The 22,530-nt window shown below is 41.7% G+C and overlaps 1 protein-coding gene across 1 annotated transcript in view; it reads right to left on the bottom strand.

Annotated features, from left to right (window-relative positions):
• Positions 1 to 19,001: 19,001 nt before the first annotated feature.
• SORD (sorbitol dehydrogenase) overlaps positions 19,002 to 22,530 on the bottom strand; it is a 35,870-nt gene continuing 32,341 nt past the window's right edge. The window contains exons 8-9 of the mRNA XM_060005159.1: positions 20,556 to 20,677; positions 19,002 to 19,637 (exon numbers count right to left, since the gene is read on the bottom strand). Of these exons, the coding sequence (XP_059861142.1) occupies positions 19,472 to 19,637; positions 20,556 to 20,677 (288 nt within the window). The 3' untranslated portion in view covers positions 19,002 to 19,471. The remainder of the gene's footprint in view (positions 19,638 to 20,555; positions 20,678 to 22,530) is intronic.

Below are 22,530 nucleotides of genomic sequence, written 5' to 3'. Positions count from 1 at the left end.
TGAAAAGAAAGCTGGACTAGCAATTGTCATACCAGACACAATAGACTTTAAATAAAGACTATTACAAGAGACAAAGGACAGTACCTAATGATCAAGGGATCAGTCCAAGAAGAAGATATAACAATTGTAAATATTTATGCATCCAACATAGGAGCACCTCAATATATAAGGCAAATAAATGCTAACAGTCATAAAAGTCAAAAAGTCAACAGCAGCACAATAATAGTATGGGACTTTAACACCCCACTTTCACCAATGGACAGATCATCCAAAATGAAAATAAATAAGGAAACACAAGCTTTAAATGATGCATGAAACAAGATGGACTTAATTAATATTTCTAGGACATTCCATCCAAAAATAACAGAATACATTTTCTTCTCAAGTGCTCATGGAACATTGCCCAGAATAGATCATATCTTGGGTCACAAATCAAGTCTTGGTAAATTTAAGGAAACTGAAATTATATCAAGTAACTTTTCTGACCACAACGCTATGAGACTAGATATCAATTACAGGAAAAAAATCTGTAAAAAATACAAACACATGGAGGCTAAACAATACACTACTAAATAACCAAGAGATCACTGAAGAAATCAAAGAGGAAATCAAAAAATACCTAGAAACAGATGACAATGAAAACACGCAACCCAAAGCCTATGGGATGCAGCAAAATCAGTTCTAAGAGGGAAGTTTATAGCAATACAATCTTACCTCAAGAAACAAGAAACATCTCAAATAAACAACCTAACCTTATGCCTAAAGCAATTAGAGAAAGAAGAACAAACAAACAAACAAAACCCAGAGTTAGCAGAAGGAAAGGAATCATAAATATCAGATTAGAAATAATGAAAATGAAATGAAGGAAACAATACCAAAGATCAATAAGACTAAAACCTGGTTCTTTGAGAAGATAAACAAAATTGATAAACCATTATCCAGACTCATCAAGAAAAAAAGAGAGAAGACTCAAATCAATAGAATTAGAAATGAAAACGGAGAAGTAACAACTGACACTGTAGAAATACAAAGGATCATGAGAGATTACTACAAGCAACTCTATGCCAATAAAATGAACAACCTGGAAGAAATGGACAGATTCTTAGAAAAGCACAACCTTCTGAGACTAAACCAGGAAGAAATAGAAAATATAAACAGACCAATCACAAGCACTGAAATTGAGACTGTGATTAAAAATCTTCCAACAAACAAAAGCCCAGGACCAGATGGCTTCACAGGCTAATTCTATCAAACATTTAGAGAAGAGCTAACACCTATCCTTCTCAAACTCCTCCAAAATATAGCAGAGGGAGAAACACTCCCAAACTCATTCTATGAGGCCACCATCACCCTGATACCAAAACCAGACAAAGATGTCACAAAGAAAGAAATATCACCGATGAACACAGATGCAAAAATCCTCAACAAAATAGTAGCAAACGCTATCAAACTACCACTGGCATTTTTCACAGAACTAGAACAAAAAATTTCACAATTTGCATGGAAACACAAAAGACCCCGAATAGCCAAAGCAATCTTGAGAAAGAAAAATGGAGCTGGAGGAATCAGGCTCCCTGACTTCAGGCTATACTACAAAGCTACAGTAATCAAGACAGTATGGTACTGGCACAAAAACAGAAATATAGATCAATGGAACAGGATAGAAAGCCCAGAGATACACCCACACACATATGGTCACCTTATCTTTGATAAAGGGGGCAAGAATATACAGTGGAGAAAAGACAGCCTCTTCAATAAGTGGTGCTGGGAAAACTGGACAGCTACATGTAAAAGAATGAAATTAGAACACTCCCTAACACCATACACAAAAATAAACTCAAAATGGATTAAAGACCTAAATGTAAGGCCAGACACTATAAAACTCTTAGAGGAAAACATGGGCAGAACACTCTATGACATAAATCACAGCAAGATCCTTTTTGACCCACTTCCTAGAGAAATGGAAATAAAAACAAAAATAAACAAATGGGACCTAATGAAACTTAAAAGCTTTTGCACAGCAAAGGAAACCATAAACAAGGTGAAAAGACAACCCTCAGAATGGGAGAAAATATTGCCAAATGAAGCAACTGACAAAGGATTAATCTCCAAAATTTACAAGCATCTGATGTAGCTCAATATCAAAAAAACAAACAACCCAATCTAAAAATGGTCAGAAGACCTAAATAGACATTTCTCCAAAGAAAATATACAGATTGCCAACAAACACATGAAAGGATGCTCAACATCACTAATCATTAGAGAAATGCAAATCAAAACTACAGTGAGGTATCACCTCACACCATTCAGAATGGCCATCATCAAAAAATCTACAAACAGGGCTTCCCTGGTGGCACAGTGGTTGAGAGTCCACCTGCCGATGCAGGGGACGCAGGTTCATGCCCCGATCCGGGAGGATCCCACGTGCCGCGGAGCAGCTGGGCCCGTGGGCCTGCGCGTCCGGAGCCTGTGCTCCGTGAGGGGAGAGGCCCGCATACTGCAAAAAAAAATAAAATAAAATCTACAAACAATAAATGCTGGAGAGGGTGTGGAGAAAAGGGAACCCTCTTGCACTGTTGGTGGGAATGTAAATTGATATAGCCACTATGGAGAACAGTATGGAGGTTCCTTAAAAAAACTAAAAATGAAACTACCATATGACCCAGCAATCCCACTACTGGCCATATACCCTAAGAAAACCATAATTCAAAAAGATACATGTACCACAGTGTTCATTGCAGCACTATTTACAATAGCCAGGACATGGAAGCAACCTAAGTGTCCATCGACAGATGAATGGATAAAGAAGATGTGGTACATATATACAATGGATATTACTCAGCCATAAAAAGAAGCAGAACTTAGTTATTTGTAGTGAGGTTAATGGACCTAGAGTCTGTCATACAGAGTGAAGTAAGTCAGAAAGAGAAAAACAAATACCATATGCTGACACATATATATGGAATCTAAAAGAAAAAAAGGTTCTGAAGAACCTAGGGGCAGGACAGGAATAAAGACGCAGACGTAGAGAATGGACTTGAGGACATGGGGAGTGGGATGGGTAAGCTGGGACTAAGTGAGAGAGTGGCATGGACATATATACACTACCAAATGTAAAATACATAACGAGTGGGAAGCAGCCGCATAGCACAGGGAGATCAACTCGGTGCTTTGTGATCACCTAGAGGGGTGGGATAGGGAGGGTGGGAGGGAGACGCAAGAGGGAGGAGATATGGGGATATATGTATATGTATAGCTGATTCACTTTGTTGTAAAGGAGAAACTAACACACCATTGTAAAGCAATTATTCTTCAATAAAAATGTTAAAAAAATATGCAAGCACACTTGAAAATCTACATTGTTAAGCTATATAAGCAGAGCATTAAATATATATGTGACAAGAGATTAAAATAGCAATATGACGATTGTATTTTAATCACTCGCTCAGAAATTCCTTAAGAGTATTACAAACTGTCCATCTCTAGGGTCTGAGAATCCAAGATTTGCATCTTATTAACTATTCCAATTCATTCTATACCACATTGATTTGAATATATAAGAGAAGCCAGAGGCAAAAAGGAACATTCTATATACACCACCCTCACTTCCTCCTAATGACTTCCAGTATAAGTTTTTTTATGGGGTCCACTGCTCCACAGTAATCCAGCCACAGTTCCCCATGAATCCTATGCCAGCCCTTTACAGGGGCTGTTTGTTCTCATGTCCTACTAGAAGCAACCACTGAGTTTACTAATAAGAACACTAATGCCTGAAGAAATGGTGACCTGTCCAAGTTATAGATGGTGAGGCCGAAGCCTCCAGCTTTCCCAGGGTTGGCCTGAAGCCAGAGAGCCAGTGGCTTCATGGCCCCATCTCTGAAAGCTCTCCCACTCCCCAGCGTCCTCCCACATTGAACATGGACCGGGGCACACCCAATCTCAGATTTTCGTAGATAGTCTCAATATTTTGTTTTCTTGTCTAACCAAGTCACCTTTAAAATGTGTATACTCTTCAACCCAGCTATTGTCATTATAAAACATAACGTCATGAAAGAATAAGTCAGAAGTACAAAAATGCATGTACAAGGATAGTCATTGCAACTTTATCTTAAGCCCCAAACCCTGTAGACTACCCAAATATCCAAACTACTGTGATTTGCTTTATAAATAATGGTATATCCATACAGTGGGATATGGTGATATAAAATGATGATGTGTGACGTAGTTATGGGAGTGGCCAAGACGGTGGAGTAGGAAGACCCTGAGCTTACCTTCTCCCACAGGCACACCAAAATTACAAGTATTTACAGAGCAACTATTAATGAGAAAGACCTGAAGACTAGCAGAAAAGATCTACAACTAAAGATATAAAGAAGGAATCACAGCAAGATGGGTAGGAGGAGCAGAGATGCAGTATAGTCAAGTCCCATACCTCCCAATGGATGACCCACAAATGGGAGGATAATTACAATTGCAGAGGCTCTCCCCAAGAAGCAGGGGGAACCCCACATCAGGCTCCCCATCCTGGGGGTTCTGCATGGAAAAGACAAGTCCCTAGAACATTTGGCTTTGAAGGCCAGCAGGGCTTACTTTCAGGAAAGCTGGAGGAAATAGAGACTCCACTCTGAAAGGGCACACAAAAATCTCACATGCTCCAAGACCCAGGTCAAAAGCAGTAATTTGAAAGAAGCCTGGGTCAGACCCAACTGCTGATTTTGGAAAGAGCCTCCTAGAAAGGCAGGAGGCAACTGGGAACATATTGGCGGCAGCAATTTTGGGGAGCTCATTCTACCATGAGGACACTGGTGCTGGCAAGCGCCATTTTTGAATCCTCCCTCTAGCTTATTAGTGCCAGCCCCACACACCAGAGGGACTAGAACCTGGACCCACCCTCCAGTGCACTAGCACTAGACCTGGGACCACTGGGACCCTGCAGGAAGCCATTGGGATCAGGCCCCACCCACCAGTGAGCCAACACCAACTCTGGGACCTGCGGGGCCATGCAGTCAGGGACCGTGGGACCCAACTCTGCCCACCAGTGGACCCACACTAGGCCCAGGATAAACCTCACCCACCAGCAGGCTGACACCAGCTCTGAGACACCTTGGGCTACTCAGCCAGCCATTCCAGTATCCAGTCCCACTCACCAGTGGGCCAATATCAGCACTGGGACATCCCAGACCCTGCAGCTAGCCATGTCAGGAATTGGCCCTGCCCACCAGCAGGTTGACACTAGATCTGGGATACCTGGCCCTGCAACCAGCCACCACCTCAGGACCTGGCTCCTCCAATCAGTGGGCCAGCACTAGCCCTGGGACTCCCTGGGACTCCACAGCCAGTTGATTCATGACCCGGATCCATTCACTAACAGTTGGCAGCCTCCGCACAAGGCAGGGCACAGTAGCCAACTGGACTAAAGACCAGCAACACCTATCAGACCACCCATATTAGTTAGCCTAAGGACCCACAGAGTACAGCTAGCGAGTACAGCTCTGGTGACCAGAGGGGAGTGCACTGCTGGGACACCAAGAATGTCTCCTACAAAAGGCCACTTCTCCAAGATTGGGACACACAACCAACCTACCAAATACATAGAAATAAAAACAGTGAATTAGCCAAAATGAGACAAAAGAGGAATGTGTTCCAAATGAAGGAACAAGATAAAACCCCAGGATAAGAACTAAGTGAAGTGGAGATAAGCAACCTACCTATAAAGAGTTCAAGGTCATAATTAAAAGATACTCAAAGAACTGAGGAGAAGAATGGATAAACACACTGAAAAGTTTAACAAAGAGTTAGAAAATATAAAGAAGAACCAGAGCTGAAGAATACAATAACTGAAATTTTAAAAATACAGTAGAAGAAATCAACAGTAGATTAGATGATATAGAGGGACAGATCAGCAAACTGGAAGACAAAGTAGTGGAAATCACTCAACCTGAACAGAAAAAGGAATCTTAAAAAGTAAGGACAGTTTTAAGAGACCTCTGGGACAACATAAAGCATACTAACATTCGCATTATAAGGGTCCAAGAAAGAGAAGAGTGAGAGAGGCAGAGAACATATTTGAAGATGTAATAGCTAAAAATTCCCCTAAACTAAAAAAGAAAACAGACAGCCCGGTCCAGGAATCACGGAGAGTCCCAAGTAGGATCAATGCAAAGAGGCCCAAGCCAAGACACATTATAACTAAAATGGCAACAATTAAATATAAAGAGAGAATCATAAAAGCAGCAAGGGAAAAACAATTAGTGACATACAAGGGAACTCTCATAGGATATCAGCTGACTTTTCAGCAGAAACTCTGTAGGCCAGAAGGGAGTGGCACCATATATTGAAAGTAATGAAAGGGAAAAACCTATAAGCAAGAATACTCTACACAGCAAAGCTATCATTCAGATTTGAAGGAGAGACCAAAAGTAAAGCTAAAAGAGTTCAGCACCATGGAACAAACTTTACAAGAAAAGTTAAAGGGACTTACCTAAGTGAAAAAGAAAAGGCCACAACTAGAAATATGAAAATTACAAAAGGAAAAAGCTCATTAGTAAAGGCAAATTTACAGTAAAGGTATTAGATCAATCATTTATAAAGTTAGTAGGATGGTTAAAAGACAAAAGTAGTAAAATCGTCTATATCCACAGAAGCAGTTAAGGGATACACAAAACAAAAAGATGTAAAATATGATGTCAAAAACAGTAAACATGAGGGGTGGAGAGTTATAATGCAGGATTGTTAAAAATGTGTGTGAACCTGAACTTAACAGATCAGTAACTTAAAAAAAATAATCAGGGCTTCCCTGGTGGCGCAGTGGTTGAGAGTCCACCTGCTGATGCAGGGCACACGGGTTCGTGCCCCAGTCCGGGAAGATCCCACATGCTGCGGAGCAGCTGGGCCACTGAGCTTGGCCGCTGAGCTTGCGCGTCTGGAGCCTGTGCTCCACAATGGGAGAGGCCACGACAGTTAGAGGCCTACGTACCGCAAAAAAAAAAAAAAAAAATCAGATAGACTGATAGATAGATGATAGATAGATAGATAGATAGATAGATAAATAGATAGATAGAGATATATAGACTGTTAAATATAAATCCCTTGGTAACCATAAACCAAAAATTACAATACATACACATACGAAAAAGAGAAAGGAATCCAAACATAATACTAAAGATAGTCATCAAATCAAAAGGGAAGAGACCAAAAGAAGAAGAAAGGAACAAAAATGAATTATAAAAACAACCAGGAAACAATTAACAAAAGTGGCAACAAGTACATACCTATCAGTAATTACTTTAAATGTAAACGGACTAAACGATCAAATCAAAAGGCACAGAGTGGATGAATGGCTACAAAAGCATGACACATATATATGCTTCATACAAAAGACTTAGTTCAGATCTAAAGACACACAGACTGAAAGTGAGGGGAAGGAAAAAGGTATTCCATGCAAATGGAAATGAAAAGAGCCAGGGTAGCAATACTTATATCAGAAAAAATAGACTTTAAAACAAAGACTGTACCAAAGACAAAGAAGGATATTACATAATGATAAAGGGATCAATCCATCAAGAAGATATAACAATTGTAAATACATATGCAACCAACATAGGAGTACCTAAATGCATAAAAGCAAATATTAAAAGATATAAAGGGAGAATTTGATAGTAACACCATCATAGGAGGGGACATTAACACCCCACTTACATAAATGGACAGATCATCCAGACAGAAAATCAACAAGGAAACCTTAAACAACACATTAGGCCAGATGAATGTAATAGATATACATAGAACATTCTATCCAAAAGCAGCACAACACACATCCTTTTCAAGTGCACATGGAACATTCTCCAGGAGGGATCACATGCTAGGCCACAAAACAAGTCTCAGTAAATTTAAGACTGAAATCTTATCAATCATCTTTTCTAACCAAAATGCTAAGAGACTACAAAACAAAACAAATGAACAAACAAAAAACAAAAAACCCCACAAAACCTCTGGGGAAGGGTGGGAGGAGGGATAAACTAGGAGTTTGGGATTAACATATACACACTACTATATATAAAATAGATAACCAACAAGGACCTACTGTATAGCACAGGGAACTAACTATACTCAATATTTTATAATACCCTATAAGGGAAAAGAATTTGAAATATATATATACATATAATTGAATCACTTTGCTGTACACCTGAAACAAACACATTTTAAATCAACTATACTTCAATTAAAAAAACAACTGCAGAAATATAGACACATAGAGGCTAAACAAAGCAACCAATGAGAAAAAAACAACCAACTGAAAAAATCAAAGAGAAAATAAAAAAACTACCTGTAGACAAATGAAAATGAAAAAACAGTAATCCAAAATCTATGGGATTCAGCAAAAATAGTTTTAAGAGGGAAGAAGACAAGAAAAATTTCAAATAAACAACCAAACATTACACCAAAAGGAAGTAGAAAAAGCAGAACAAATAAAACCCATAGTCAGTAGAAGGAAGGAAATCATAAAGATCAGAGCAGAAATAAATGAAATAGAGAATTTTAAAAATACAAAAGACCAATAAAACTAAGAGCTGATTCTTTGAAAAGATAACCCAAATTGATAAACTTTTGGCCAGACTCATCAAGAAAAAAAGAGGGCTCAAATAAATCAGAAATGAAAGAGAAGTTACAGCTGACACCATGGATATACAAAGGATCACAAGAGACTACTTCAAACAATTATATGCCAATATAATTGAACTCCCTAGAAGAAATGGATACATTCCTAGAAATGTACAATTTTCCAAGACTGAATCAGGAAGAAATAGAAAACATGAGCATACCAATTACCAGTAACGATATTGAATCAGTAATTTAAAAAAAAAAGAAAAGAAAACTCCCAACAAACAAAAGTCCAGGACCAGATGGCTTCATGGGTGAATTCTCCCAACATTTAGAAAATAGTTAACACCTATCCTCAAACTATTCCAAAAAATTGCAGAGGAAGGAATGGTTCTGAACTCAGGCCAGTATCACCCTGATACCAAAACCAGACAAAGATATCACAAAAAAGAAGATTATAGGCCAGTATCACTGATGAACATAGATGCAAAAGTCCTCAACAAAATATTAGAAAACAAATTCAACAATACATTAAAAGGATCATGCATCATGCCCAAGTGAGATTTATTCCAGGGATGCAAGGAGGATTCAACATCCACAAATCAATCAATGTGATACACCACATTAACATACTGAAGAATAAACATCATATAATCATCTCAACAGAGCAGAAAAAGCATTTGAAAAAAATTCAACATCATTTAATAAAACTCTCAAAAAAGTAGGTATAGAGGGAACATAGCTCAACATAATAAAGGCCATATATGAGAAGCCCACAGCTAATATCATACTCAACTGTGAAAAGTTGAAAAGTTTTCCTATAAATTAGGAAAAGATAAGGATGCCCACTTTTGCCACTTTTATTCAACATAGTATTGGAAGTCCTAGCCACAGCAATCAGACAAGAAAAAAATAAAAGGAATCCAAGTTGGAAAGGAAGAATTAAAACTGTCACTGTTTGCAGATGACATGATACTATACATAGAAAATCCTAAAGACACCACCAAAAAACTACTAGAACTCATCAATAAATTCGATAAAGTTGCAGGATACAAAATTAATATACAAATCTGTTGTGTTTCTATATGCTAACAATGAACTACCATATACCCTGAGAAAACCAAAATTCAAAAAGAGTCATGTACCAAAATGTTCATTGCAGCTCTATTTACAATAGCCCGGAGATGGAAACAACCTAAGTGCCCATCATTGGATGAATGGATAAAGAAGATGTGGCACATATATACAATGGAATATTACTCAGCCATAAAAAGAAATGAAATTGAGCTATTTGTAATGAGGTGGATAGACCTAGAGTCTGTCATACAGAGTGAAGTAAGTCAGAAAGAAAAAGACAAATACCGTATGCTAACACATATATATGGAATTTAAGAAAAAAAATGTCATGAAGAACCTAGGGGTAAGACAGGAATAAAGACACAGACCTACTGGAGAACGGACTTGAGGATATGGGGAGGGGGAAGGGTGAGCTTTGACAGGGCGAGAGAGAGGCATGGACATATATACACTAACAAACGTAAGGTAGATAGCTAGTGGGAAGCAGCCGCATGGCACAGGGATATCGGCTCGGTGCTTTGTGACCACCTGGAGGGGTGGGATAGGGAGGGTGGGAGGGAGGGAGATGCAAGAGAGAAGAGATATGGGAACATTTGTATATGTATAACTGATTCACTTTGTTATAAAGAAGAAACTAACACACCATTGTAAAACAATTATACCCCAATAAAGATGTAAAAAAAAAACACACACAAAAAAACAATGAACTATCAGAAAGAGAAATTACGAAGACAGGGACTTCCCCGGTGGCGCAGTGGTTAAGAATCTGCCTGCCAATGCAGGGGACATGGGTTCGATCCCTGGTCCGTGAGGATCCTACATGCCACAGAGCAGCTAAGCCCATGCACCACAACCACTGAGCCTGCGCTCTAGAGCCCACGAGTCACAACTGCTGAGCCCATGCACCACAACTACTGAAGCCTGCATGCCTAAATCCTGTGTTCCGCAACAAGAGAAGCCACTGCAATGATAAACCCGTGCACTGCATTGAAGAGTAGCCCCTGCTTGCCACAACTAGAGAAAGCCCTCATGCAGCAATGAAGACCCAACGTAGCCAAAAATTAAATAAATAAATACATTTATTTAAAAAAAGAATACAATCCCATTTATCATTGCATCAAAAAGAATAAAATAACTAGGAATAAATCTAACCAAGGAAATAAAAGACCTGTACTCAGAAAACTGTAAGACAATGATGAAAGAAATTGAAGACAACACAGATGGAAAGATATACCATGCTCATGGATTGGAAGAAGTAATATTGTGAAAATGACCATACTACCCAACGCAATCTACAGATTCAACGCAATCCCTATCAAAATACCAATGGCATTTTTCACAGAACTAGAACAAATTTAAAGTTTGTATGGAAACATGAGAGACCCTGAATAGCCAAAAGAATCTTGAGAAAGAAGAACAAATCTGGAGGTATTACACTCCCTGATTTCAAATTATACTAGAAAGCTACAGTCATCAAAACAGTATGGTGTCTTATGAAATATTTTCTGTTAATTTCTTTACTTGAGTCCTTATGCCTCAGTTTTTGTTGAATAATAAATTATCTGTCATTGTAAACAATTAAAAAATAAATAAATAAAAAGTGATTTACTTCCTAGTGATAAAAAAAGTTATATTGAAAACAAAATGTAAAAAAGTTCAACACTACTAACATTTAAAGAAACAGAAATTAAGTATTGGTCTGTTTAATTAGTGATATTTTTGAAGAATTATAATGCCTTATGCTCAAAAAAAATAATGTTGTGAGTCTGATATACATTCTTACCTTTACACCAGTACTAACTGACAAAATGAATTTATCACAAGATTCCAAAAGCCATAAAAGTATTTATATCCTTTGATTAAATAATATAATTTCTATATATGTCAATTATATCTCAATTTAAAAAAATAATTTTAAAAAAACTAAACAGTATGGTGGCACAAAAAAGGACACATAGATCAATGGAACAGTATAAAGAGCCCAGAAATGAACTTACTCTTATATGGGTAACTAATCTATTACAAAGGAGACAAGCATATAAAGTGGGGAAAAGGAAGCCTCTTCAATAAATGGTACTGGCAAAACTGGACAGCTGCATGCAAAATAATCATACTGGACTACTTTCTCACACTATTCACAAAAATAAATTCAAAATGGATTAAAGACTTAAATGTAAAAATGAAACCATAAAACTTATAGAAGAAAATATAGGCAGTATGCTCTTTGACATTAATCTTAGTAATATTCTTTTTATGGATACAGCTCATCAGGCAAGGGAAGCAAAAGCAAAAATAAACAAATGGGGCTGCATCAAACTAAAAAGCTTTTGGACAGCAAAGGAAACCATCAACAAAATGAAAAAGCCACCTACTGAATGGGAGAAGATATTTGCAAACAATATATCTGATAAGGATCTAATATCCAAAATATATAAAGAACACATACAATTCATCATCAAAAAAAGAAACAACCTGATTTAAAATGGGCAGAGGATCTGAATAGACATTTTTCCCAAAGAAGACATATAGATGGCTAATAGACATATGAAAAAATACTCAGCATCACTAATCATCAGAGAAATGCAAACGAAATCCACCATGAGATATTACCTCATATTTGTCAGAATGGGTATTAACAAAAAGGCAACAAATAACAAGTGCTGGGGAGGATGTGGAGAAAGGGGAACCTCTGTGAACTGTTGGTGGGAATGTAAATTGATACAGCAACTATGCAAAACAGTATGAAGATTCTCCCCAAAATTAAAAATAGAACTACCATGCAATCCAACAATTCCACTCCTGGGTACTTATTCCAAGAAAACAAACAAACAAAAACTAATTCGAAAAGATATATGCACCCTTATGTTCAATGCAGCATTGTTTTCAATATCCAAGATATGGAAGCAACCTAAGTGCCTATCCATAGTTAAATGGATAAAGAAGTTGTGGAATGTACATACAATGGAATATTACTTGGCCATAAAAAAGAATGAAATCTTGCCATTTGCAAAAAAATGGATGGAACTAGAGGGTATTATGCTAAGTGAAATAAGTCAGACAGAGAAAGACAAATACTGTATGATTTCACTTATCTGTGGAATCTAAAAAAACAAAACAAATGAACAAACATAACAAAACAGAAACAGAGTCACAGATACAGAGAACAAACAGGTGGCTGCCAGAATGGAGGGTGGTGGGGGATGAAGAGAAATAGTTGAGGGAGATTAAGAGGTATACACTTTCAGTTGAAAAAATAAATGTGTCACGGTACGAAATGTACAGCAACTATCAATATAGTCAATAATTACTTAATATCTTTGTATGGTGATAGATCATACCTAGAAATCATGGTGATTATTTTGAAATGTATAGAAATATCGAAACACTATGCTGTGTAACGGGAACTAAAATAGTGTTGTAGATCAATTATACTTCAAAAACAAACTCATAGAAAAAGAGATCAGATTTGTGGTTACCAGAGGCAGGTGTTTGGGGGAGAGGGAGTTGGATAAGATAAAGGCAGTCAAAAGGTACAAACTTCCAGTTATCAGAAAAATAAGTACCTTGGGATGTAAGGTACAACATGATAAATATAATTAACACTGCTGTATATTATATATGAAAGTTGTTAAGAAAGTAAATTTTGAGTTCTCATCACAAGGACAAAATAATTTCTTCTACTCCAATAAAGATGTTAAAAAAAAAAGTAAAAAGGAATAGAAAAAATTTTTTTCCATTCCTTTTTTATCTATATGCGATGATGGATGTTCACTAAACTTATTCTGGTAACCATTTTACGAGGTATGTAAGTCAAATCATTATGCTGTACACCTTAAACTTATACGGTGCTGTATGTCAATTATATCTCAATAAAACTGGAAGAAAAAAAGAAAAAAGAAAAAAATAAAATTATGATGTGTACAATTACTGACATAGAAGGAATTTAATAATTTATTAAGTGAAAAAAATTGATTAAATGAAAACAAATGCAAAACAGTATGGAGGACAAATGACCCACTTTTGTCAACATAATAATGGATGGTATTTAGGGAATTCCCTGGTGGTCCAGTGGTTAGGACTCGGTCCTCTCATTGCTTGGGCCCCAGGTTTGATCCCTGGTAGGGGAAATTAGGTCCTGCAAGCCACATGGTGTGGCCAAAAAAAGAAAAAACAATGGCATTTAAACAAAAATGGAGGGGGAACTATAAGAGATTAAGAGAGACTTACAAGACATATCTACAAAACAGAAATAGACTCAAAGACATGGAAAGCAAACTTACGGTTACCAGTGGGGATGGCAGGGTGTGGGGAGGAGAGATGAATTGCGAGCTTGAGACTGACATAAACACACCACTGTATATGGAGTAGATGGACAGCAGGGACGTACTGTATGGCACAGGGAACTATATTCAATATCTCTTTTTTTTTAGTAGTTTTTTTGGGACTCCCCTGGTGTCACAGTGGTTAAGCATCTGCCTGCCAATGCAGGGGATACGGGTTCGAGCCCTGGTCCGGGAAGACCCAACAAGCCACGGAGTAGCTAAGCCTGTGCGCCACAACTACTAAACCTGTGCTCTAGATCCCACAAGCCACAACTACTGAGCCCTTGTGCCACAACTACTGAAGCCCATGCACCTAGACCCGGTGCTCTGCAACAAGAGAAGCCACCGCAATGAGAAGCCCACGCACCCAACGAAGAGTAGCCCCCGCTCGCCGCAACTAGAGAAAGCCCGCACACAGCAACGAAGACCCAGTGCAGCCAAAAAATAAAAAAAAATTAAAAAAAAAGAGACCAACTCACTAAAAAAAAAACAAAAGTTAAAAAAAAAGACATATCAACCACGTGCAATCTGTCTGGATCCTGACTCAGGCAAACCAAGTGGAAAAGGTCTTTTATTTTTTTTATTTATTTATTTTTTTAAATAACTAGGGAAAGTTGCACTTCGATTTATTGGGTGTTAGATGATTTGAAGAAATTGTTAATTTCATTAATGAGAATTGTGATGGTTAAAAAAGTCCTTATCTGTTATGGGTGAAAATGGAAAAAAAAAGTAAGTAAAATACATTCCCATTTCTGATTATAAATACATGTACATGTTTTATATGTATAGAAATGCATGGGGTGGGGAGTTGGAAGGAAGTACTCCAACTTATTAGCATCCTTGGAGAACACATATTGCTGGTTTTCTTTTTTTTTACTTATCTGACTTTATTTTCTTATCAATGTACAACCTTGTGTGATAAGGGAAAGTTCAGTCACTGTCATCTCCTAGTGACTAGGGCACTGCAAACAGCTGACCCAAGGAGCCTCTTGGGATTCCTGCCAGGGAGGAGGAGCTGAGACAGGGCTGTGTGAGAGGTGCCCTGGACTGGAGAACCCAAGGGTGCCTATAGCTGGCAGTCCAGTGCATACAGAGCTGTGAGGTCAGGGCAGGACCCACGGGACTTCAGCATCACCCACCTGAAGCCTGGAGCTGGCCCCAAGGGAGCTACTCCACCACTGTGCCTCAGTGGTGCTAGACCCAGAATAGGCCCACCTTTGGCCCAGGCCCACCTTCTTCCCACAGCTCCCTCCTCACTATGGATGAACTGCTGGGCTCCCCCACCCGCAGCCAGGCTGTGCCTCTGCCTGCAGTCCTACATGTACCACAGAAAGGCCAACTGGTGATCACACACAGGCAAGTCACTGATGGGGCCAGACCTCCCCAGGCCCAGCTCTGGGTGTGCAAACCCCCTGATGATCATACCTAAGAGCCCAGAGGACAGAGGCTTCTCTCCAACCCGTCACCCCCAAGCAGCTCCCACGGATGGTGAGATCCACTAAGAAACCTCTTGGCAGGAACACCTTGCATACATCCTGTACCACTTTCAGGTGCCCAAGGAAGGAACTCAGTATCTGACTCAGCCAAGGCTTTAAGAGAGGAAAGCCAGGAGTGAGAAGTGGAGGCCGTCGGAGTATTGATATGCTGCTTCACTACAGCAGTGGCTGCACCAGAGTACCTCGTACCTCTGGTGTCTTCGAGGCACTTCCCTTGGGTGATGAGCTCCTGGCCAAACCACTTCACTGCTGCCCTCCCTGAGCCCTCAAGGACCTCAGTGTGTGGAGGCAGACAGCGAAGTTGGAGACCTGCCTACTACCCAGGGATGTGGGTCCTATATTTTGGCTTCTGTACTCCAAACTCAGACTTAGATCATGTGCAGAGGACAGTTCTGGGAAAAGGCAAATATCCAATAAATCCTATCTGTCTCCCCCACTCCTAACCTCTGGCCCAACCAAGTTCCCATGGGCCTCCTTTGCTCTCCCAATGGGAGCAAAATAGGAACCAGGAAGGAAGAGGTAGGACTGTGCTACACAGAAATGAGACTGGGATGGCCTGAGGACCAGGGACTGGGGATCCAGAAGTGACTTCATATCAACATCCACTGTAGCCAAATGTGAATGGCAAGAGGAAGTGGCTGGAGCTGTGTCCCCTCTCTCCTTTGACATCTGTGGGGCAGCCTCCCCTCTGCCTGCAGGATTCTTCTTCCCAGCTCTCCACCCAAGCTGGGAGTGCTGGCTGGGTGGGGTCCTCAGTACTGACTGCTGCCACACGTGAGTGACAGAGCACACAAAGGCCGGCAAAGCCACCCAAGCTTGGAGAGCTCGTGGGGAATTCATATTCTTGTTTCCGGAACTGATTCACTGATTCAACACTTACTGAACACTCAGTGGAAGTAGCGAGAGAACTGAATTACTGGGCTTCCTGCAGCCCCTTCCAAACAGTGGAGGGAACATTTCAACAAGGATGCAGAGGTGGGGGAGCCCCAGGGCCGGCTCAGTGCCACAGACTTGGGCCCTCTCGCCACCTGGAGGACTTGCTGGCAGCTCACCCACACCACTCCCTCTTCCACCAGCCATGCTCTCTGCTCGTGCTTGGGAAGCTGTGAAACATCACAGTAGGTTGAGAGCGTGGAGGGATTTGGAAATGGAGTGTTCCCTGAACTGCTGTTTTCAATCAGCCCATTCACTCTTTGTAATTGCCCTCATGGAGGTATCATGAAGCCCATTTAACAGGCCAGGGAGTGGAAGCTCCAAGACACTGACTTAGAAGATCCAATCACCATTGTGAAATGTGTCACATGTTTTTTGTCCTTGATAGCCCTACCTTTCCAGGAGTCCCCACTGCAACTCCTCTTTTTCAGGCTCAGTGGCTTCCTCGCTCCACCAAATCACAATCAGAGGGAGAGTGGCTACTTGTGAATTTAACATAGTGAGTCCACCTCCTTCAGGGGCATTTCTATTGGAAGACTTCCAATCTAGAAAGGGAAGAGTCTTTCTCATTCCACATTCAAGGAACTTTGGGCATCACTGAGCTGGAAAGAGTTTCAAGAAAAGGGAGCTGGCAAGTTTGGCCCTACCTAAACAGGACTCAGAGAAGGAAGCAGTGTGGCTCCTGAGTGTGTATTTGTGTTGTGTGTGGACTCAAGATCCCACCCTCCTCCAAAGATAACATGAGAAAAGAAAAGCAGTGTGTGACCTTGAGCAAGTTACTTGATTTCTCTATTTCCTTAGTGGTAAAATAATTATATTTGGCTTGCTGTGAGGATTAGAGATCATTAAAGTAAAATTCCAACAGTCAGTGAAAATTGTACTTGATGCAGAAAATGCATCACTCTCAAAAATCCCAGATGCTTCCTTTTGTGAAATGGGTAACCTAAGTGATTCCTCCCTAAACAGGGCCACAAATGGTGGCAGCAGTCGAGTACTACAAGCAGAATTTGTTACCCAAACCAATTTGAGGAATCCCAGGCACTGGTTACAGCCTTCCCTGGTCACAAGAAAACCAGAACCTCTTCAAACTCACCCTCCACCCCCGGCAGAAATGAGGGATTAGACTGTAGCCCAAGTCATGTCACAGCTACTATATCCTCATTCTTGACTAGTAATCTCAAAGTCACAAATGGCATGATGTGATTTGGATCCAAATCTTACCCAGGAAAACCCCATGATTAAAATAGACAAGGTTGGAACTATCATTCAAACGACAGAAAGGTACAAAGACCCTTAACTGGCTCTGAGAAGGGAAAAGGTTTTTCGCTCATAATGACCAGAACTAAACAGATTGTCTAATAATCATCAGTGAGCTTTGAGCCTAGGAGGGCATGCTAACCCTGTGGGGTGGGTAAGACAGATATACTGACCAAAACCTCCTGGGCTAGTCAGAAGCGTGATTTAAGGTCTCCCATGGGGATTCCCCGTGGCTGTCCTTACGTAGGTGCCTCCTGGTTGCCTAGTGACAAAGGAGCCTGCAGTGGCTGCCTCTGAATGTGCAGAAGAGTGGGGGTGTGGCGCGTTAGGAAGGCAATTCTTCACCTTGCAAAATAAGTTACATAGAATTCTCAAGAGTTGAAGAGGCAATTCTTCAAGCAGCGCTGAAAAGTTCCTTGTCTGCTTCTACATTTGAGGGATGCAAGCTAGCTGTATCTCACATGGGATTTCAGTTTTATTTGCTTGGTTTTTAAATTATCCTAGAGTCCCTTATTCTTTTATCATCATACCAAATAGCACTTATGTCTAGAAGCACTGTATCCTAAAGTAAAACTGTTCACAACCTTTCATCCCCAACCCTGAGCTGCAGATTTTTGTGAAAATCAGGTTCTGGGCCAGTTAAGTCTTGATAAAGTTGCAAATGGTCTCTTCATAACTGAGCCCTCATCCCCCATCTGGCCACAGTCACAGTAGAACCAGGAACCCAATGGGCAGATTTCTCTCCTTACACAACTTCCAGGCACTCCAGGAAGAAGGGGAGTCCTGGCACCTACCTGCCAAGCTCTGCTCTACTTGCCGAACTTTGATCAGCACGAACAGGTCATTTTGGCTACAAGTTCTCCCAAATTCTCCCTACCTGTGTGTTTCTTTTTTAAAATAATAATGTATTTATTTATTTATTTTGGCTGCACTGGGTCTCTGTTGCTGCACACAGGCTTTTCTCTAGTTGCGGTGGGTGGGGGCTACTCTTTGTTGCAGTGCATGGGCTTCTCATTGCAGTGGCTTCTCTTGTTGTGGAGCACGGGCTCTAGGCACATGGGCTTCAGTAGTTGCAGCACATGGGCTCAGTAGTTGTAGTTTGTGGGCTCTAGAGCGCAGGCTCAGTAGTTGCGGTGCACGGGCTTAGTTGCTCTGCAGCATGTGGGATCTTCCCAGACCAGGGATTGAACTCATGTCCCCTACACTGGCAGGCGGATTCTTAACCACTGCGCTGCCAGGGAAGTCCCTCCCTACTTGTGGGTTTTTTGTTTTGTTTTGTTTTTATTTATTTTTTGGCTGCGTTGGGTCTTCGCTGCTGTGCGCAGGCTTTCTCTAGTTGTGGAGAGTGGGGGCTACTCTTCATTGTGGCGCGCGGGCTTCTCATTGCGGTGGCTTCTCTTGTTGCGGAGCACGGGCTCTAGGTGCGTGGGCTTCAGTAGTTGTGGCATGCGGGCTCAATAGTTGTGGCTCGTGGGCTCTAGAGCGCAGGCAAAGTAGTTGCGGTGCACGGGCTTAGTTGCTCTGCAGCATGTGGGATCTTCCCGGACCAGGGCTTGAACCCCTGTCCCCTGCATTGGCAGGCAGATTCTTAACTAGTGCGCCACCAGGGAAGTCCCCCTACTTGTGTTTTTAAGGCACACCAACTCCTCTGTGTAAGCCTCTCTTTTTATAATGAATTATTTTAATTATTCTTACTACTCAAAAGAAACTTCCACCACTGCCCAGCCAACCACTCAACCCCAAGATGCTGAGAGTGGGGACAAGGACAGAGCCCAATTCATATCATGGATTCAGGTCCTTGGGGTCGCACTTGATCATGACTTTCAACCCCAATCCCTTTTTGGATGTTTCAAAGGCCTCCAGAGCTTTCTCCAGAGGAAACCGATGGGTTACCAAGGGCTTTACATTCACAGACTTGGATGCAAGCATTGAAATCGCCATCGGCCACCTGGAAAAAATCACAAGCATCACACTCAACCTTCAGGAGGAAAGAGGGAGGTCCCCAAAACTACCCAGCACAAGATAAGTTTGGCCACATTTGTTTGTAGCTCTGTGGTTCTGCAAGGTCACTTCTACAGGCCAACAATGGAGAAAGGATCTTATGACTTATAATTCAGGAGTACAGAGTCTGTTCCCAAATGTTCCCTGTCCGTCTGCAATGTCTGCCATGAAGCCTAGAATTCCTTTGGCATGAAGGCATAAGGCATATGGAAGCCACTGTGAAAAGGCAGATAAGCCTCCAGTGGGGAAACCCAGGATGATCCAATCATACCCTTTAGCAGCTTGGCTTGGCAGAGTTTATTGGAAAACTAGCACTCTGCTGAGGGAATGGTTACAGACTCTGAAGATGGGAGAAAGGGCCACTGGTGGGGAAGGTGGTCCTGGACAGAGTGCCCCAGCAGGGGAGAGGATGGACCCACAGAACATGAGGTGGGATTTATTAAGACCCTCTCACTTCCCAGGGTGGGACCTGGGGATCTGGAGTGAGAACCAAGGAACTTGAGTTCTTGCGGTTGTCCTGTTTCTCTCCTTCTTCCCTTTAAAGGGGGAAAATGGAGATCTGGCCACTTAAAGAAATGGAAAAGAGAGGGCCTAGACAATGAGTGGCAGACACCCAAGAAGAGCATGTTTCAAAATCCCGCTCCCTCCCTCTTTCCCTACAGCCCTCTCAGCTCTGCCCTCCCATTCTTTAACCACAAGTGAGTGCTCTATCTTTGGATCCTTATCATAACACACGGATGTCAGTGTGGCCAGGGAGTGTCCCTCATGAATAAACAGGCAGAGACTCTTGGTCCCAGAGGCCACCTAGGGCCTTCCCTGGACTTGCTGGCCACTCGCCACCCTGGCTCACCCACAACATACTCACGTGTTGCAGTATCGAAACACACCCTTGATGTCCACCTCCCTGGTAGCTGCGTGCACTAGGGGCACACTGGTCATCTCAGAGCCCAGCCCCACAAGCACCAGCGTCCCACCAGATTGAGTGGCCTGAAGAAGAGGTAAGAACAAGAAAAACAAGAAGATGAGAAAATGCAGACCCCACTCACAGTAGCACTGTTGCCATACAAACAGGTAAGTATCCAAAAATTTCAGAGTATGACTCTTTCTATACTGCTGGACTCTTCAGCATGTTAACCAAACTCAACAGAGCAGCAGAGTAGACAATGTCTCCTTTAAAGATCCTGAAACAATACACTTACCAGTGGAGGCACAGTGGGAGCATCTTCTGCTGTCCACAACATCCCAGGAAACAGCAAAGGTTCTCCAGAGAGCAATGAGAATCTCCCCTACAACCATTGCTGACCCTTCAGCAGCCACTGAGCATCTTTCAAATGTTTACTAATTCAGGGGGCATCTCTGGTGGCGCAGTGGTTAAGAATCTGCCTGGCAATGCAGGGGACACGGGTTCGAGCCCTGGTCCGGGAAGATCCCACATGCCGCGGAGCAACTAAGCCCATGCGCCACAACTACTGAGCCTGTGATCTAGAGCCTGTGAGCCACAACTACTGAGCCCAAGTGCCACAACAACTGAAGCCCACGTGCCTAGAGCCCGTACTCCACAACAAGAGAAGCCACCGCAATGAGAAGCCCGCACACCGCAACGAAGAGTAGCCCTGTCTCGCCACAACCAGAGAGAAGCGCGCATGAGACAACAAAGACGCAACGCAGCAAAAATAAAATAAATACTAATTAAGAAAAAAAAAAAGCTTTACTAATTCAGTACCAGATGTTGGTGTCAGCCACTTCCTCCTCCAGAGTGCTCCCCACAAGACAGAGTGCCAAACCTCTAACGGACCACCTTCTTGGTTAAAAAAAAACAACTACCAAGCACTATACCAATGGGGAGGGCTATAGGACTTCTGTGGTTTAAAAACTGCCTTATATGTGCACGCTGGCAATTAGAAATTTTTGTTCCAGAGACATTCTCCCAATGGTATCAGTCATAATGGATTCATCAGTTTCCTCTTTGAGTGGGCAGAGAGCAAAATTTTCCTCAACAATCTCCACATAACTTCACATGAGTGCTAGGCCTGCTCCAGAGATTTTGGGGGGTCATTGTGCTCGATGATGTGAGGGACAGAAAAATGGGCAATTCATTCATGCTAAGTTTTCATTACAGTTAACAGCAGAAAGCACTTACTGGGACCATTCTAAGTGCTGAGCAATGGAGCAGTAAGACAGCAAACATCACAGCTTCTACCTCCGAGGGGAAGGATACACCCTGGAGAGAGGGCTGTAGTGTGGAGGTGACTCCCAGCATTTGTACTTTTGAGCTCTGGGACCCTAGACGGTGCTCTGTCAGCCATGGGCTCCTCATGTGTGAGAACAGGACGATGCCTCCCCCTCAGCAGGGCTCTTAGGGGTGACAGTCACAGTGGCTGGCACTAGGATGGGCTCAACGTTTGGCATGTCTTCTGTTTTTATTGAAGCACAGTCACTTACAAATCACCTGTGACATATAAACACTGTCAGTAAGGGGGAGGGTATCTCACAACTGAAAAACATTGCTGTCCTCATTGGAAAAGTGTTGGGGGAGGTGTTCAGAATCGTGAGGGAGCCACAGAATACACTAAGAAATTTTCCAGGAAAACTGTTGCCCATTCAGCACTTCCTCTCCACCTGGTAAGGAGGAAGAGGAACCTCTTCCAAACTGGTCTTCCCAGGCTGCCAGGAGGCCAGTAGCTTATTGACCACAGGCAAAGGAAATCTCAGACCACTGTTTTGTTGCTGTGACTTCCACACCAAGGAGATGACATCAATTCTACCCTAAGCATTTGCTATGTCTCCTCACGAACATTATCTAGACATCACATGGCAGAAAGGTGACTCTCAGGTATGTC

Source organism: Delphinus delphis, chromosome 2, assembly GCF_949987515.2.
Source record: "Delphinus delphis chromosome 2, mDelDel1.2, whole genome shotgun sequence".
In the NCBI taxonomy this organism is placed as follows: domain Eukaryota; kingdom Metazoa; phylum Chordata; class Mammalia; order Artiodactyla; family Delphinidae; genus Delphinus; species Delphinus delphis.
The sequence above is the reverse complement of the archived record's forward strand: the minus strand, read 5'-3'. Positions and strand labels throughout refer to the sequence as shown.